At 34.8% G+C, this 19,110-nt stretch overlaps 1 protein-coding gene across 1 annotated transcript; it reads left to right on the top strand.

The window, feature by feature from the left end:
- Nucleotides 1-472: 472 nt before the first annotated feature.
- On the top strand, nt 473-18,766 carry LOC110631589 (wax ester synthase/diacylglycerol acyltransferase 11-like). Its single transcript, XM_021779463.2, has 7 exons — nt 473-755; nt 917-1,486; nt 1,572-1,638; nt 17,504-17,616; nt 17,741-17,959; nt 18,143-18,265; nt 18,382-18,766. The coding sequence occupies exons 1-7, from the start codon at nt 540-542 to the stop codon at nt 18,559-18,561; spliced, it is 1,488 nt and encodes a 495-aa protein (XP_021635155.2). The 5' UTR covers nt 473-539; the 3' UTR covers nt 18,562-18,766.
- Nucleotides 18,767-19,110: the final 344 nt, after the last annotated feature.

Genomic DNA, 19,110 nt, shown 5'->3' with positions numbered 1-19,110 from the left:
AACTTACGTTCTACATGATCAAAAACCTCATTTTAATATTATTTATTCTTTTTATTTTTTAAAAACATATTAAAATATAATTAGTTTGCCGTACCAACATGACCGGTTCAGCATATAATTTTCCCGGTTGAAGGCGCATGAGGGAGAGAGAAAATTATAAAAGAAAACAAAATAAAATTACAAAAATGAAGAGAAGGATTTATTTTTTGGGACCTTCTCTGTCTTTCGCAGGAAGCATGCCCTGATTTACTCACGAGCAGAGCGAGTCTCAGCTCTCTGGTTTCTTAATTGTGAAATGAAAATAAAAGAAAATTAAATAATAAAAAAATAAAATTATTTCTCTTTTTGTGCATATTTATAACTTTAGTTTTCATAACTAATCCTACAATAAAGTCCCCCACAGCAGAACCCCACCCTATTAATACAGCCAAGGAAGATTTAAAATTTTATTTTTCTGTTGCTTAAAAAAAAAAAGAAAAAAAAATTTCTCTCTCAAATCGCTCTACTCTTTCCACTCGTCTCTCTTCACCAACAACACTATGGAAATGGAAGGCCTTGGACCAATTCGAGTATCAAATGAAGATAGAGAGGATGGCCAACCCTTGAGTCCAATTGCTCGCCTCTTTCATCAACCTTACTCCGAGGATGTCTACATCATCATCATCATGGGGTTTAACACCCCAATCAACCCTCTTGTTTTCAAAGCCAGCTTGCAACATTCTTTACTAAAGCATCCTCGCTTCTCTAGTCTGCAGGTATCCTCGTTTCTCTAGTCTGCAGGTAATATATATATATATATATTTCACAGATAATTAATAAAAAAAATTCTTGAATATTTGATAATTATGGAAACTCTTTTTATCAAATCTGGGACCTACTGAGCGCGTAAATTTTGGGCTACCTTGTTGATGTGCAGGCTGTGGAAAATGATGGGCAGATCAGATGGGTCAAAACAGAGGTGAACTTGGATAACCATGTAAGAGTTCCAGTGCTTGATCCAAACATGGAGTCTCCTGATAAGTTTGTGGAAGATTACGCTTCCAATCTTAGCAAAACCACAATTAATAAGTCCATACCTTTGTGGGATGTTCACCTTCTCAACGTTAAAACCTCTGAAGCCGAATCTACTAGCATTATTCGCATCCACCATTCCCATGGCGATGGCATTTCCCTCATGTCTCTTTTACTTTCTTGCTCTCGCAAAGCATCTGATCCTGAGGCACCTCCAACCATCCCAACAATAAAAAGAAGGAATCCGTGTAACTCTGGAGGGTTTTTGGAATTTTTGCTGAAGCTATGGTGGCTGGTGTTGCTGTGTTGGAATACTTTCGTTGATGTACTGCTGTCTCTGGGGACAATTTTCTTCTTGGAGGACACTAAAACGCCTCTTAAAAGTACATTGCCGCTCGAACCTACTCATAGAAGGTTTGTTCATAGAACAATCTGTTTGGATGATGTAAAGTTTGTGAAGAATGCCATGGGCACAGTAAGTCGCAAAACACAAAACTTTACCCACTTTGGCAACACAGCAAACTCTTTATTCTGTCTTTTGCCCGTTCTTGTTTTTACAGACGATCAATGATGTGATGGTAGCAATCACACAAGCGGGTTTGTCTTGCTATCTCAATAGGAAGTATGGTAAGTATATATATACAATGGCAATGGCAACTGATTAATTTGAAAATTTTTGTATAAATTCTGTGTTAAATTTATGACTCAAAATTCAAGTTGATATAGAAGACATTTTCTTAATTTTGTGTTATTTCTAAATTGAGTAAATTCTTAATTAAATTAGAATTGAGTGACTAATTAATACTATAAATAGGAGGAGAATGATAAAAAAAGTTATTTGGTTTAACTCATATAGAGTGACTTAGCCCATAAAAAATAGTTTTACCCATAAAAAGTAGCTTTCATGGTGCACAACACTATTTAGTCGATGTCTAGATAAATTTTCTTCTAGGATTCATCATTAGGTATTATTAATTTGGATTAAATTACCTCAAGCATATTAATTTTTGGAAAAGAAAGAGGAGAGAAAATACTATTTTGTATTCCACACATATTAACTTTCAAGTACAGGGAACATATATACGAGTTTAGGCAACCCCTCAAGTTCTAATTACATTAACCTAAATTAATATCCATTCATGAACCATCCAAGAAACTCAAAAAGACACATACTTTGAACAATTACATTAATTATATTTGTTGTCCCAAAATAGTCCAAGAGGGGAGTGAATTGGACTTTAACAATTTTTTGGCTCTTGCTTGTAGCCTAATGAAAAATTGTGATTTTGTTCAACTAGGTGCTCCTCTATATAAAATGAAAGTAATATGTGTTTCAACAATGTGTTCCTAAGTTGCAATTCAAGCCTCAATCAATATTTATAGCAATATCTAACAAAACATGCATCATACAATATACAACTAATTTCTCAACTCACTCAATATGTCCTCAAATTTATCAATTCAATCAATTCAACCAATATTCAATATCGAGTATAAAAAGTAAAATCTAAATTGCACAAAAATAAGGAGGTCAAGGTTAGAGAGATCAAACACAACGATTTTTGTATTGGTTCGGCTTAACTAGCCTACATCCACTCTCTCAAAGAACTCTCTTTGAGTCTTCTCTCCACTATTTGCTCTTTTGAAGGCAAGAGACCAAAAGCCTTTATAACTTTTCAACACCAAGCTTTTACCAAGGTAGCTTGAAACCTTCCCAAGTGCTACCTCAAGCACTTACTCTCTCAAGCTTCAATAGGTGCTTGTACAACCTCTCTTAAATGCAATTTAATGTTTCAATACTCACTCTTACTCAATACAAATCAAACTATAAAGAAGAGATGAGTTGATTTGCTAATGGTAGCTCAAAATCTTTAAAGCTCTTGAATGAAAGCAATAATGAAAAATCAAAGTTGGAATTCAAATGTAAGTTTTCATCAAATGTAAATGAAATAAAGAAGGTGTATTTATAGTCGCAAATCATTTTAGACCGTTTGAAACCTTTTTGGAACGTTATACACACTGCCCAAGACAAAATGACCATTATTTTGTCCTTTTGTGCGAAGTTGAGCAGCTCTGATCAATTAGCAAACTAATGAAGTTTTGGTAGCAGTCAGTAAACTGGTTAGTAAACTAACATTTTTAGCAAACACATTAGCAAACTAAAAATTTTGGCAAACCAGTTAGCAAACTAAGTCAACAGCTGCATGTCTCAACTTGCAATGTAAAATGATTTAGACCTTAAAAAAATGTTCCAATAGTAGTGTCCAAGGTCATGATGAGAAAAAGTAATCAGAAAATAAAATTTCATTTTTGAGCTCCATATGACTAAATTCTCATCCATTCTTTTCACAAAAGACCTAAGACTCAATCTCTAACACTATGCCTTTCATACCTTTTCTTTGAGTCTTGGCTTCCATAGTCTTGTTCTTTTCTCATTTTGGATTTGTCTTGAAATGCCTTTGAGTATCCTTTCTCCTTAGATGCAACTTCAAAGATACTTTAGGAATAAGACAAAGAATCTACACATCACTTTAAAGTTAGGTTAGATAGATTCTCTTTGAGTTTTGTTATCATCAAAATCAATGCTCATTTTGAGCTACACGGGGTCAACAATCTCCCCCTTTTTGATGATGACAAAACTCAATTGAATCAACAATAAAAAATGAAAGTGTGTGAAAGTTTATGTGAGTATGTAAATCCAAGTATAGTATGCCGAAAATGCTCCCCCTAAATATATGCACATAATTTCCAAGAAATCTATTTTCTGTACATAAGCTCCCCCTGAGTTTATGCTATAAAGCATGTTCACAATATTCTCAAAAAGCATTTCCATTTGTCACAAGTATAAACACATATCCATCAACACAAGTATCAACACATTCATATCCATCCTATAAACACATGTTCACATATCCATATCCATCAACACAAGTATCAACACATATCCATGTCCATCAACACAAGTATCAACACATTCATATCCATCCTATAAACACATGTTTACATATCCATATCCATCAACACAAGTATCAACACATATCCATGTCCATCAACACAAGTACAAACACATATTCACATATCCATATCCATCCTATTCTCCCCCTTGTTGTCATCAATCAAAAAGGAAACAGGAGAAAATAACCCAAAAAGAATCATGTTAGGCCAAACTTAAATGCAGTAAGGTAAACAGTAGCAAACTAAAAACCAATAGTAGCAAACAGACTAGTAAACTAAAATTGCATATAGGAAACTAAAAATCCAGATTAGATGGGAATCATTTTAGTCTTTTGCTTTTGCGAGTGGATTTGGAAGGCACCAACTTCTTCCTGGTGGGTTTAGCAGCAGGGGGCTCATCTTCATCAGATGGTGGTTGAAGAGCAGCAACTAGGGACTGGTATGGATTTGACACAGTTGATTTAGTTCTTTTTCTCCCTTTCTTGGCTGCAGGGGTAGCAACTGCAGATAGTTGAGTTGGAGCACTCTCTTGGTGATCCTTGAGAGAAGCTTCCTTCTACTGCGTAGGGGCAGTAGCAGTTTCAACAGGTGGTGCACTCGGAGGTTCAACAGGTAGCTCACCTTCAGGTTCTACAACCTTTTTTTCCATCATATTCAGTAGGTACAACAGTTGCAGGACCAATTTCAGGTTCAATGACCTGGTCACTAGCATGCTCAACAGGGGCTTCTACTGCAGGTTCAAGCTCTGGTTCAGCTACTTGGTCACTTTCATGTGCCACAGCAGCTGGAGACTCACCAACCTTATTACACTTACCCTTACCAGTACTATGAGCAGAGACTTGAGTAGCGGCCTCAACCTTAATTCCACAATTAGCCTTTTTAATTCCTCATTTTGAGTAAGTAAGTGACTCACTTTGTAGTCAACCACATCCACAAATTTTCTCAAAAGTTCAATGGACTGATGGGTTGAACTGAATTGATCATTAACAGCAGCTTTTAGCCCTTGAATCTCACTAAAAAATTCACTTGTAGAATCTGAACCAACCTTAGCGGAGGAAGAACCACCCTTTTTAAACCTTTTCTTTCTTCCATCAGTGTCAGAGTGTATTTCTCTAAGCACAATCAAATCAGTCCTAGAGCTTTCCTTAGAGACATTTACATTTAGCTCTTTAAACACAGCAGTCAAGAGATGTGCATAAGGCAGTTTTCCAATCCCATAAGCTTTGCACATGTTCTTGAAAATCAAATAAGCCAAATTCATCCTTACCTTGTTAACAATGTGCCACATCACATGTCCAGGTGGCTCAAATAACCATAGCTACCAGATTTAGGACAGAAAATGTAGTTCACCATACTGTGAATGATTTTGATATGTTGGAAAGCTTTTGTGCTAGTAGACTTTTCATTTGTGGCAGTGTTAGCAGGGAACACTTCGTTGTCAAACTCAACCAAATTAAAGCCTGCCACCCTAGCAACATCCTTATGTGTGGAAATTTTATTTCCATCATTAGGCAAGTTTAAAGCCGTAGCTATCAATTCAACAGAGACACCATATACACTGTCATTCAAAAACACCTCAAATTTGTCCTCATCATCAACTGTTCTTAAAGTCTTATAAAAATCTTGAACAAGTCTAGGGTAATATGCATTTGTACATTCACAGACATCCATCCAACCTTGAAACTCAAAAAGCTCTTTGAATTGAAAGTTTACCTGATTAAAGTATTCCCATTTGATAAATTTGCAATCTAGCAGCGCTTTATCCACTGAGCCCGAAGATTTGACGGTGCGCATTTTGCGTTGGGTATCAATCCCTTGCTTTTGTCGCTTCTTTTTCTTTTCTGGCATCGATATAGTGGGTTCGACAGCCTTGGATGGGTCGGAAGACTCACTAGCTGATTTCGATGCAGGTAAGTTTTTCTTCCCTTTCAATTTCTTTCGTAATGTAGCGACAGGGATATCGTCGGAGGCTGATGAGGAAGACGAAGCAGCCGCAGCAACAGGAGACTTGCGTTTAGCACGAGCCATTGATAAAAAAAATGGTCAATTTGAACACTGGTTTTTCGGTGTGTAAAGAGAGGAGAAGAAAGGCGAGACGAGGGGTCTGATAGGTTTGGGTATATTTTGCCGAAAGGAAAATGGGTTTGATTTAGAGGTATGGTGTCGTGAACCGATGCAGAGGAGAGAGGGTGACGGTTTCGTGTGGCAGAGGATTTAAGTTCTCTTGAGTCCCGCGCTTTTCTGTTTCACTGTACTTTATCTGAACCTGTTTTCTTTCCCCCTTTTTTTTTTTATTTCAAACAAGTCTATCTATCTTTATATGCACAAATAAATATTTCTACATGTCTGACACAGCACTGAGAATGTGATATCAAATGTGAAAAGATAAATGCATTGCTGGACACGCAGAGAATTTCAAGCACAATCACCTTTTGGTTTGAGATTTGAACAGTACACGATATAGCAAACTAATTTTAGTCAAGCAATATTAGCATACAACTTAGTAAGCTAATTTCTCGAGTACACAAACAAGTTAGCTAATATTCTTTAGAGATTTCTTAGCAAACTTATATCATAGCAGATCACACACACATTGAATAAAATGTAGAAACATGAAATTATTATGACTTCAATTTCAAGCAAGTGGTTCACACATACCAATTTCCCTTCTAATTCTACAAAAGGTTTCTTCATTAAGAGGTTTTGTAAAAATGTCAGCAAGTTGATTTTCAGAGGCAACAAACTCTATTTTGATATTTCCATTTTGAACATGATCTCTAATAAAATGATGTCTGATCTCAATATGTTTTGTTCTTGAATGTTGGACTGGATTTTTGATCAAGTTTATGGCACTTGTGTTGTCACACCTAATTGGAACAAGATTATATTTTAAACCAAAATCTTCCAATTGTTGTTTCATCCATAAGATTTGAGCAACACAACTACCAGCAGCTATATATTCTGCCTCAGCTGTAGATAAAGCTACTGAAGTTTGTTTCTTACTGTGCCAAGAAACTAGTGCAAGACCAAGAAATTGACAAGTACCTGAAGTACTTTTTCTATCCAGTCTACTTCCAGCAAAATCAGAATCACTATAACCAACAAGATTAAATGATTCACATTTTGGATACCATAAACCAATTGAGTATGTGCCAATGAGATATCTAAATATCCTTTTAACTGCACTTAGATGGGATTCTTTTGGACATGATTGAAATCTTGCACACAAGCAAACACTAAAGTGTATGTCTGGTCTAGATGCAGTAAGATACAAAAGAGAGCCAATCATACCTCTATAAAGCTCGGTATCCACTTCATTACCTTTTTCATCATTGTCCATTTTAATTGTTGAACTCATAGGAGTGCCCATGCTCTTCAAATCTTCCATCTTAAATTTCTTTAGCATATCCTTGATGTACTTTGATTGATTTATGAAGATGCCATCTTTCATTTGCTTAATTTGAAGTCCAAGGAAGAATGTGAGCTCACCCATCATGCTCATTTCAAATTCATTCTGCATAATCTTAGAAAATTTCTTGCAAAGAGATTCATTAGTAGCACCAAAAATTATATCATCAACATAAATTTGCACAATGAGCATATCATTATGATGCTTCTTAACAAAAAGTGTTGTATCCACTTTGCCTCTTTGAAAATCATTTTGTAAAAGGAATTTACTAAGCCTTTCATACCATGCTCTAGGAGCTTGTTTTAAACCATATAAAGCTTTAGTAAGTTTATAAACATGATTTGGATGCTCATGATTTTCAAAGCCTGGAGGTTGTGCAACATACACTTCCTCATCAATATAACCATTTAAAAATGCACTCTTGACATCCATTTGATAAAGCATAAAATCCTTGTAACATGCAAAGGCACACAACATTCTAATAGCTTCAATTCTAGCAACCGGAGCAAAGGTTTCATCAAAATCAATTCCTTCCTCTTGGTTGTAGCCTTGAGCCACTAGTCTAGCTTTATTTCTAACAACATTGCCTTTTTCATCCATTTTGTTTCTAAAAACCCATTTAGTACCAATAATTGAATGATCTTTTGGCTTAGGCACTAAATTCCAAACTTTATTTCTTTCAAATTGATTTAGTTCTTCTTGCATGGCAAGAATCCAACTTTCATCATTTTGAGCATCTTCAAAGCATTTAGGTTCAATTTGTGAAACAAAAGCAACATTACCAAAATATCTTCTCAATTGTGCTCTAGTCATCATCCTTTGAGATGGATCATCAATAATGTCTTCTTGGGGATGATTTCTATGGAATCTCCATTCTTTAGGTAAATCTTCATGTTGGGGCTCATTTACTTGTAATTCTTCCAAATTTGGCATTTCTTCATTGATTTGATCTTCATTGGCATCATGGACATCTATTGTAGTTTCTCCTTGAGTTTCTTCATCTTTGTCATCAATTTGTTCCATTTCTTGACTTGATATTATATTTTCTTTTCCAAAAACCTGCTCATTATTATCATCACAAGCATTTTTCTTTCTGATAGGAGGGTTAGTCTCATCAAACAAAACATGAATAGTTTTCTCAATAACTACTGTTCTTCTATTGAACACTCTATAGGCTTTACTCTTTGTTGAATACCCAAGAAAGATTCCTTCATCGGATTTAGCATCAAATTTCTTTAAGTTATCCTTCTTGTTATTTAAAATATAGCACTTACAACCAAATGCTTTGAAATATGAGATATTTGGTTTTCTTCCTTTCCACAGCTCATAGGGGGTCTTTTTCAAAATTGGTCTAATCAAAACTCTATTCAACACATAGCAAGATGTATTAACAGCTTCAGCCCAAAAGTACTTTGGCAAATTATTTTCACTCAACATAGTTCTAGTCATTTCTTGCAAAGTCCTATTTTTCCTTTCTACAACTCCATTTTGTTGTGATGTTCTAGGAGCTGAAAAATTATGATTGATTCCATGTTTATCACAATACTTCTCAAATAAATGATTTTCAAATTCAGTTCCATGGTCACTTCTTATAGATGAGACGCAAAAGCCTTTTTCATTTTGAATCATTTTACTAAAAGAGGTGAATTTTTCAAAAGTTTCATCTTTGTGAGCAAGGAAAAATGTCCATGTATATCTTGAATAGTCATCAACAATAACTAAAGCATATGACTTTCCACCAAGACTAGTAGGAGTTACAGTCCAAACAAATCAAGATGAAGCAATTCTAATGGCCTAGTGGTTGACACAATATTTTTAGATTTAAAAGATGCTCTAGTAAGCTTTCCTAGTGCACATGCTCTACATTGAAATTCATTTTCATAATTAATCTTAGGAAGACCATTAACAATTTCTTTCTTAGACAATTTTGAGAGTGTATGCATGCTTGCATGACCCAGTCTTCTATGCCACAAATAACTAGTGTTATCAAGAGATACTAGACATGTATCATGATTAGTTTCAAAATTATTCATGTCAAGCAAGTAAACATTATTAGATCTATTGGCAATGAACAATGTATCATTATCTAAGTTATTGATTGTACATAGAGAAGAAGTAAACTTTACCTCAAAACCTTTATCACAGAGTTGGCTTACACTTAGCAAGTTGTATTTCAACCCTTCAACAAGTGATACATCTTCAATACAAGGTTTGGTTCCAATTGTGCCATTTCCAATTATTTTTCCTTTCCCTTTATCTCCAAATTTTACATATCCTCCATCTTTCATGGTAATTTCTGAAAACTTGTCCTTTTCACCTGTCATGTGCTTTGAACAACCACTATCTATATACCATTTATCACTTTCCTTCATCCCTTTGAAACAAACCTGAAATTTAATCACTGAGCTTTAGGTACCCAAGCAACTTTGGGTCCTTGGGGGTTAGTGACCTTAAGTAAGGTTCTCTTTGGTACCCATGCCTTCTTTACCTTAAGATGACCTTTCCTAAATGCACAAGAACTAATCATATGACCTCTTTTATTGCAATAATAACATGTAACATTAGGCAAGGATGATGTAGATGCTTTAATGAGATAATTCTTGTACTTGTCATAGTTCATGAAACCATCAAAACCAATTCCATACTTTTCATTTGAAATTCTTTAGTTTCCAAGAAGTACATCTAGAGTTTCTTTTCCTTTTGTAAATTTTGCCAAATCATTTGTCAAAGACTCTACTTTAGCTTCAAGAACTTTATTTTTCTCAATGAGCATTTCACATGTTTCTTTTGAGATTTTCAACTCTAAATCTAGTTATTTAAACAAGGTAATTTGTCCTTTGTAAAATTCATTTTCTTTATACACATTGGACATGGCAATATTTTGTGATCTCAATGATTCAATCTCTAAATTCATTTTCGTGCATTTTCTCTTGTAATTTCTATACTCATCATATACTCTAGCAAATGCAAGTTCAAGTTCTTCTACATTAGGAGATTCATAAGAATTTACCTCATTGTCACTTTCTTCTTCCTTTTGTGAACTCTTGACTTTCTCTTCAAGTGCCATCATACAAAGAAGAGCAGTCTCTTTGTCACTTGATTCATCATTTGAAGATTCTTCACTGTTGCTCCATACTACTTTCATAGCTTTCTTGCTCCTATCTTCTTTTCCTTTCTTCTTTTTGAGTAATGGACATTTGGGCTTGATATGTCCAGGTTTGTGACACTCATAACATACAATTTCTTCTTTTGAATCTCTGAAATGTTTATCCTTGGGAGTATACTTTTTCAAGAATTTCTTGTATTTGCTTCCTCCCTTCTTGAAAGCTCTTTTAAATTTTCTTGCAAGCATAGCCATTTCATCATCATCATCACTTGAAGCACTTGAGTTGTCACTTGAGTCAGCTTTGAATGCAACTCCTTTCTTCTTATCTTCATCTTTGTTTGACTTAAGAGCAATGCTTTTCTTCTTTTTCTGCTCATCTTCAACTTCATCTTTCTTATATACCATCTCATGTGCAATGAGAGATCCAATGAGTTCATCATAAGTGAATGTTTTAAAATCCTTGGTATCTTGGATAACTGTAGTCTTTGCTTCCCAAGATTTTGGAAGTGATCTAAGAATTTTCTTCACAAGTTCAGCTTCCTCAAATCTTTTACCAAGTGCTTTGAGAAGATTTACAAGATCGGTAAACCTTGTACTCATATCCGCAATTGATTCTCCTGGCTTCATTTCAAATAGCTCATAATCTCGAATAAGAAGGTTTGCTTTGGACTCTTTGACGACATCAGTTCCTTCATAAGTGACTTCAAGCTTATCCCAAATTTCCTTAGCAGATTGACATCCTGAAACACGATTGTATTCATTAAGGTCAAGTGAGCAATGCAAAATATTAATAGCTTTAGCATTTATAGAAATTTTCTTCCAATCATTGTCATCATATTCATCTTCAAGTTTTGGAACTTTTGTAGTTCCTGGACCATTCTTTTGAGGAACATGTGGACCATTTTTAATAATTCTCCATGCATCAATATCTACAGATTGTATGAAATTTCTCATTCTTACTTTCCAAAATGAGTAATTAGTGCCATTGAAGAGTGGTGGTCTAGTGATTGAGTAGCCTTCAGCTAATGGTGTGGGTATACCGACAGTATTGCTAGATGAACCAGCCATTATGGATTACTCTAAGGTTGTAACACCCTAAGCAAGAGAGACAAGCTCTGATACCAATTTATTGTCCCAAAATAGTCCAAGAGGGGGGTGAATTGGACTTTAACAATTTTTCGGCTCTTGCTTGTAGCCTAATGAAAAATTGTGGCTTTGTTCAACTAGGTGCTCCTCTATATAAAATGCAAGTAATATGTGTTTCAACAATGTGTTCCTAAGTTGCAATTCAAGCCTCAATCAATATTTATAGCAATATCTAACAAAATATGCATCATACAATATACAACTAATTTCTCAACTCACTGAAATTTATCAATTCAATCAATTCAACCAATATTCAATATCGAGTATAAAAAGTAAAATCTAAATTGCACAAAAATAAGGAGGTCAAGGTTAGAGAGATCAAACACAATGATTTTTATAGTGGTTCGGCTTAACTAGCCTACATCCACTCTCTCAAAGAACCCTCTTTGAGTCTTCTCTCCACTATTTACTCTTTTGAATGCAAGAGACCAAAAGCCCTTTACAACTTTTCAACACCAAGCTTTTACCAAGGTAGCTTGAAACCTTCCCAAGTGCTACCTCAAGCACTTACTCTCTCAAGTTGCAATAGGTGCTTGTACAACCTCTCTTAAATGCAATTTAATGTTTCAATACTCACTCTTACTCAATACAAATCAAACTATAAAGAAGAGATGATTTGATTTGCCAATGGTAGCTCAAAATCTTTAAAGCTCTTGAATGAAAGCAATAATGAAAAATCAAAGTTGGAGTTCAAATGTAAGCTTTCATCAAGTGTAAATGAAATAAAGAAGGTGTATTTATAGTCCCAAATCATTTTAGACCATTTGAAACCTTTTTGGAACGTTATACACACTGTCCAAGACAAAATGGCCGTTATTTTGTCCTTTTGTGCGAAGTTGAGCAGCTCTGATCAATTAGCAAACTAATGAAGTTTTGGTAGCAGTCAGTAAACTGGTTAGTAAACTAACGTTTTTAGCAAACACATTAGCAAACTAAAAATTTTGGCAAACCAGTTAGCAAACTAAGTCAACAGCTGCATGTCTCAACTTGCAATGTAAAATGATTTAGACCTTAAAAAAATGTTCCAATAGTAGTGTCCAAGGTCATGATGAGAAAAAGTAATCAGAAAATAAAATTTCATTTTTGAGCTCCATATGACTAAATTCTCATCCATTCTTTTCACAAAAGACCTAAGACTCAATCTCTAACACTATGCCTTTCATACCTTTTCTTTGAGTCTTGGCTTCCATAGTCTTGTTCTTTTCTCATTTTGGATTTGTCTTGAAATGCCTTTGAGTATCCTTTCTCCTTAGATGCAATCTTCAAAGATACTTTAGGAATAAGATAAAGAATCTACACATCACTTTAAAGTTAGGTTAGATAGATTCTCTTTGAGTTTTGTTATCATCAAAATCAATGCTCATTTTGAGCTACACGGGGTCAACAATATTTAATCACAAAAAAAAAAACTAAAAGACAAATGAACCTAGACATATATAGGAAATTGCAAATTATTTTTTCAACACTCTCTCTTAATTTGCAATTTTCTTTTTCACTCCAAGATTAGCACGTAATCTTTGAAAAACCTCAAACTTGAGTGGCTTGTTAAAGATATCCGCAATTTGATCTTGAGACTTCACATACTTGAGCTCTACTTCCTTTTTAGCAATGCATTCTCTAATAAAATGATACCTTTTATCTATATGCTTACTTCGATCATGAAACACCGGATTTTTAGTAAGAGCTTGTGCGGACTTATTATCAATACAAATCTCTGTGGCTCCCTCTTGAGTTAAATAAAGCTCTTTTAACAATCTTCTAAGCCAAATAGCATGACAAGTATAAGAAGTTACCGCGACATATTCCGATTCACAAGTTGGCAATGTAACAATGGATTGCTTTTTAAAACTCCATGTAATTGCACAATCACCCATAAAAAATACAAAACTAGTTGTACTTTTTCTATCATCAACATCTCCAGCAAAATTACTATCACAAAATCCCACAAACTTGAACTCATTAGATGAAGAATAAAATAACCCAAAATCAATAGTACCTTTAAGGTAACGTAGAATTCTTTTAGCAACATTCATGTGAAAGGAGACAGGATCTTCCATAAAATGACTTACTAACCCAACTGCAAAGAGAATATTGGGTCTTGAGAATGTCAAGTATCTCAAGCTTCCCACAAGACTTTTAAAGAGAGTGGAATCTATCTTTTCCCCACTATTGAACTTTGACAACTTAACTCTACATTCCATAGGCGTGTTCACAGGATTGCAGTCAACCATTTTTAATTTCTCCAAAATTTTCTTTGCATATCCTTCTTAAGAAATAAAAATGCCATCTTCCATTTGCTTCACCTCTAGGCCTAAATAGTAAGTTGTGAGGCCAATGTCGGTAATCTCAAATTCAAGAGTCATTGTTTTCTTGAATTCTTCAAACAAATTTGAATTGTTGCCCGTGAAAATGAGATCATCCACATATAGACAAACAATTAAAATATCACCATTAGCATGTAGCTTCACATAAAGAGCATATTCATGAAGACAACGTACAAACCCACTATCTTGAAAGTACTTGTCAATCCAGCTATTCCATGCTCTAGGTGCTTATTTTAGCCCATACAAAGCTTTCTTTAATCTCAACACTTTATCTTCATGCCTTTCAACCACGAAACCCAATGGTTGTTCTACATAAACCTCCTCTTCAAGATAGCCATTGAGAAAAGCCAACTTCACATCAAGTTGAAAGATTTTTCACTTATTTGTGCTGAAATAGCTATGAGAAAACGAATAGTCTCCATGCGTGCAATTGGTGCAAACACCTCTTCATAATCAACTCCATGCTTTTGCTTGTATCCTTTAACGACAAGACTTGCCTTGTATCTTTCCACCTCTTCTTGAGAATTCTTCTTTGCCTTGTACACTCATTTGATGCCAATAACTTCATGTCCTTTAGGAAGAGTTGTTAGCTTCCACGTGTTGTTTTCTTTATGGAATTGATCTATTCTTCAATGGCTTGTCTCTATTTTCTATCTCTCATGGCTTCATCAAAATTCATGGGCCCACTATCAAGGAAAAAACAAAACAAATCATTTATATCAAAGTTAATGATCTCTTCGGTTTCATCATAAAGTTCTAGAATGCTCTTCATCTTTTGTGTCCTTTCACTTAAACTTTCTTGAGGTGGGTGATGTAACATGATTTGGAGAAGGAGGTGGAGTTGTCTCTTGCAAAGGCGCCATGGTCTCTTGATCTTCTTCTCCAAAGTATGGAAAGAAATCAGAGACACCTTCTTATTGCTCCCATTTCCAAGCCGCTTCTTCATCAAATTCTACATCTCTACTCACCACAATCTTGCCATTACTAGGGTTGTATAATTTGTAGCCTTTTGAATTTGCATCATAGCCAATGAAGACATGCTTGACACTTTGATCATTAAGCTTGGATCTCTCTTGTTGTGGAACATGAGCATGTGCAACGCTTCCAAAAACTCGCAAATGATCGACACAAGGCTTCTTTTTACTCCATACTTCTTAGGGAGTCTTGTCTTTCACACTTCTTATTGGAGATCTGTTGGACAAATATACTGCACAAGAGATAGCTTCGGCCCAAAATTCCTTGGGCATACATTTGGCTTTTAACATACATCTAGCCATGTTAATAATTGTTTTATTTTTCCTCTCTGCAACACCATTTTGTTGTAGTGATCTTGGAACTGTTAAAGGACTATGAATTCCATGAGATTCATAAAAATTATGGAATTCTTTGAAAGTGAATTCGCCTCCTCTATCGGTTCTCAAAGATTTAATCTCATAGCCACTATCTTTTTTTAAAAGTGCCTTAAAATTTTTAAAAGCAACAAATGCATCCGACTTTTGCTTCAAAAAATAAACCCAAGTCTTCCTGCTATAATCATCAATAAAAAGTAGGAAATATTTGTTTTTACTAAATGAAGGTGGATTAATTGGCCCATAAATATCAGCATGCACAAGTTAGAGCGGCTTGGATGCTCTTGTAGTGGCTTCTTTTGGAAAACTCCTTCTTGAATGCTTCCCAACTAGGCATGTTTCACACAATTGATTTGGATGGTTGATCAAAGGCATCCCCTTCACCATCTTTTCTTTTCCCATCACCTTGAGTGCGATAAAGTTTAAATGGCCAAACCTCAAATGCCAACGCCATGCTTCATCTTTCACACTAGCCTTTAAGCATCTTGCTTCAATAGTCTTGAGATTCAACACAAACATTCTATTCTTTGACATGTGCACCTTAGCAATCAAATTAGCACTTTGATCTCTAAGCCAACGATAACAATCTTTCATGTGAATCTCATGCCCTTTTTCAAGAAGTTGACACAAACTCAAAATATTACTCTTCAATTTTGGCACATAATAAACATTGGTAATAAGTACATGCCCACCATCCTTTGAAGAAATTAGAATTGTACCTCTCCCTTGAATTTGTACTTTTGAAGAGTCTCCAAAAGAAACATTTCCATTGATCTTCTCATCAAGTTTCACAAATTTTTCCTTATAGCCACACATGTGATTGCTTGCTCCATTATCCAAGTACCACAAACTATGGTCATCATGATCTCCATCTTTGAGTGCTAGCAACAAGCTTGATTCCTTTCCATCTTATTTATCATTAACAAGATTGACTTTCTCCTCCCTATCATTTGAAATGCCATGACATTCCCAAGAATAATGACCATAATTGTGACAATTGTAACATTCAATGTTAGACTTTTCAAACCTTCTTTCATTTGATCTATAATAGTTGCCTCTGCCTCTTCCTCTTCCTCTTCCACTACCTTTACTTGATTGTTGGCTTTTATCTTTATTGTTGGCATGATCTTGATTGCTTCTTCTTTTAGGTACTTGACCACGACCACGACCGCGTTCTCTACCTCTTCCTCTTTGGCTTCCATCATCATTCAAAGAAACCTTGGTTTTGGGGATTTGCTCTAAAGGCTCTTCTTGTCTTCTCTTCATTTTGTCTTCATGAGCTTGCAAAGACCCCTCTAACTCCTCAATTGTCATGGAGTCTAAATCTTTTGATTCTTCAATGGCACACACCACATAATCAAATTTTGGTGTCAAAGATTGAAGAATTTTCTCTACCACATGAACATCTTCTACCTTCTCACCAATTCTCTTCAATTGGCTCACTATAGACTTCATCCTTGTGTAAAAATCCGAAATGGATTCAACATCCTTCATTCACAATGCTTCAAATTCACCTCTTAACATTTGGAGTCGTACCTTCTTCACTCTATCAACTCCTTGGAGAGAATTTTTCAAAATCTCCCAAGCTTCTTTTGCATTACTAGCATCAGCCACCTTCAAGAATATAGATTCATCCAAACCTTGATGGATGAGAGCAAGGGCTTGTTGATCCTTCTTCATTGCTCTTGCTAAAGCATCCTTCTCTTTTTGAAATAACGATGCTTCATCTTCAGGTGAAGTAATGCCTTTATCAACAATATCCCACACATCTTGTGACCCAAGCAAGGCTTTCATATGAATACACCAACTCTCATAATTTTCTTTTGTAAGGTGAGGGAATTGAAAAGAAAGAAGACCACTGCTAGCCATTTCTCAAATTGTTCAAGATTAAAGAAAGAGACTCTAATACCACTTTGTTGGAAAAGAAAGAGGAGAGAAAACACTATTTTGTATTCCACACATATTAACTTTCAAGTACAAGGGATATGTATAGGAGTTTAGGCAACCCCTCAAGTTCTAATTACATGAACCTAAGTTAACATCCATTCATGAACCATCCAAGAAACCCAAAAAGACACATACTTTGAACTATTACATTAATTATATTTAATCACCAAAAAAAAACTAAAAGACAAATGAACCTAGACATATATAGGAAATTACAAATTATTTTTTCAACATTAATTACATTCCTGTATGGCAGGTGAAGATAAAAAAGATAATCAAGGTGTTGAAGGGAATAACAATAATCTTCCCAACAACATTCGTCTTAGAGCAACTCTTTCCGTGAACCTAAGACCGTCTGCAGGCATCCAAGTGAGTGTTGTTACTATAACTCCATACTTTTAATTTTATCAAATAGTATTCTTTTTATGATTATTTATTATTAATTGTTGACTAATATATATCCATTAAAATTTTATAATTAAATTGAAAATAGGCTTTTGATGATATGGTGAGAAGGGATAGTAAAGCCAGGTGGGGCAACCATATTGGATTTGTGTTGTTTCCCTTGAAAATTGCATTACAAGATGATCCACTATGTCATGTACGTGACGCCAAGGTTTCTGGGGACAGAAAGAAAGCTAGTCTTGAAGCTAAATTCTCTTATTTCGTGGCCAAGTTGGCCAGGTTTTTTCCCAAATATCTCACTACTAAAGTACGTACATTTCTCACTTACACAGTGAAAGGACGACAAATTATTTTATTTTCTTTTTCATATTAATATTTTGGTGCAATTTTCATCTGAGTTAAATGATATTATTCAAGTCGAAACAAAATTAACTGTTAAGAAATTGATTAAAAAATATTATTTTATTTTATTTTTACTAATTATGAGCAGTTATCAAGCTGTCCAAGTCGAATCACTCTGTACTTTTCAAATGTACCTGGTCCAGAAGAAGAAATATCTTACTTTGGTCATCCTGTGACATTTATAGCACTCAGTGTTTATGGACTACCTACTGTAAGTACCATTATCTCATTCTTTAAGCAGATTTAATTTTGATTTCCATGATGATGATGATGATTATTATTATTATTATTATTATTATTATTATTATTATTATTATTATGTTACAGGCGCTGATAATTCATGTAGTGAGTTATGCAAACAAGATGAAAATCATTTTATCAGTGGATGAGAACATAATTCCTGATCCACATCAACTCTGTGATGATCTTCAAAATTCTCTTGACCTCATGAAGAATGCTGTCATAACTAGCACAAGGGCAGATCCAAAATTATATAAATACCACTAGTATTAGTATATGTGATAAATACACCACTGGTTAGTGGTTATGTTTTATAGTCTAATGAATATGGAAGAAAATCAACGAGCTTTTTAGCTCAATGATATGGAAGTCGTATCATAGCTATTAATAACCAAGCTGGTAAAAGAAAAAATTCCAAGGATAATAACCTTCGAAGCTGCTATGTTGTTCTCAATATTCAAAACATATGATTCACCAAAATCCGTCAGGAGAGTTTAAAAATTGTCAGGACAACAAGCTGTGTTCATTTCTTGATTTCTCAGCTAGCTGCTGCTTTTACTGCTTTCTGTGCAGCATCTGTGTCCATATTCCACTTTCCTTAAGAGTTCTCTTTCCTAGGTCAACATTTTTGGCTGCATTCAAATCACATGTCTTTATTCTTCCAAATATGTTCACTAAAATTAATTCCTCCAAATATTTTAAATGCCTCAACCACTGGCCCTCAGCTGCATTAATTAAGTTTGAATTCAGGGGCAGCCACAAGATTAGAAATGAAAGGATCAAAGCGTAAATAGTTGTTTAAGTATTATAATTAAT

This window comes from Hevea brasiliensis, chromosome 12, assembly GCF_030052815.1.
Source record: "Hevea brasiliensis isolate MT/VB/25A 57/8 chromosome 12, ASM3005281v1, whole genome shotgun sequence".
Lineage (NCBI taxonomy): Eukaryota > Viridiplantae > Streptophyta > Magnoliopsida > Malpighiales > Euphorbiaceae > Hevea > Hevea brasiliensis.
This window is presented reverse-complemented; position numbering and strand designations above follow the sequence as displayed.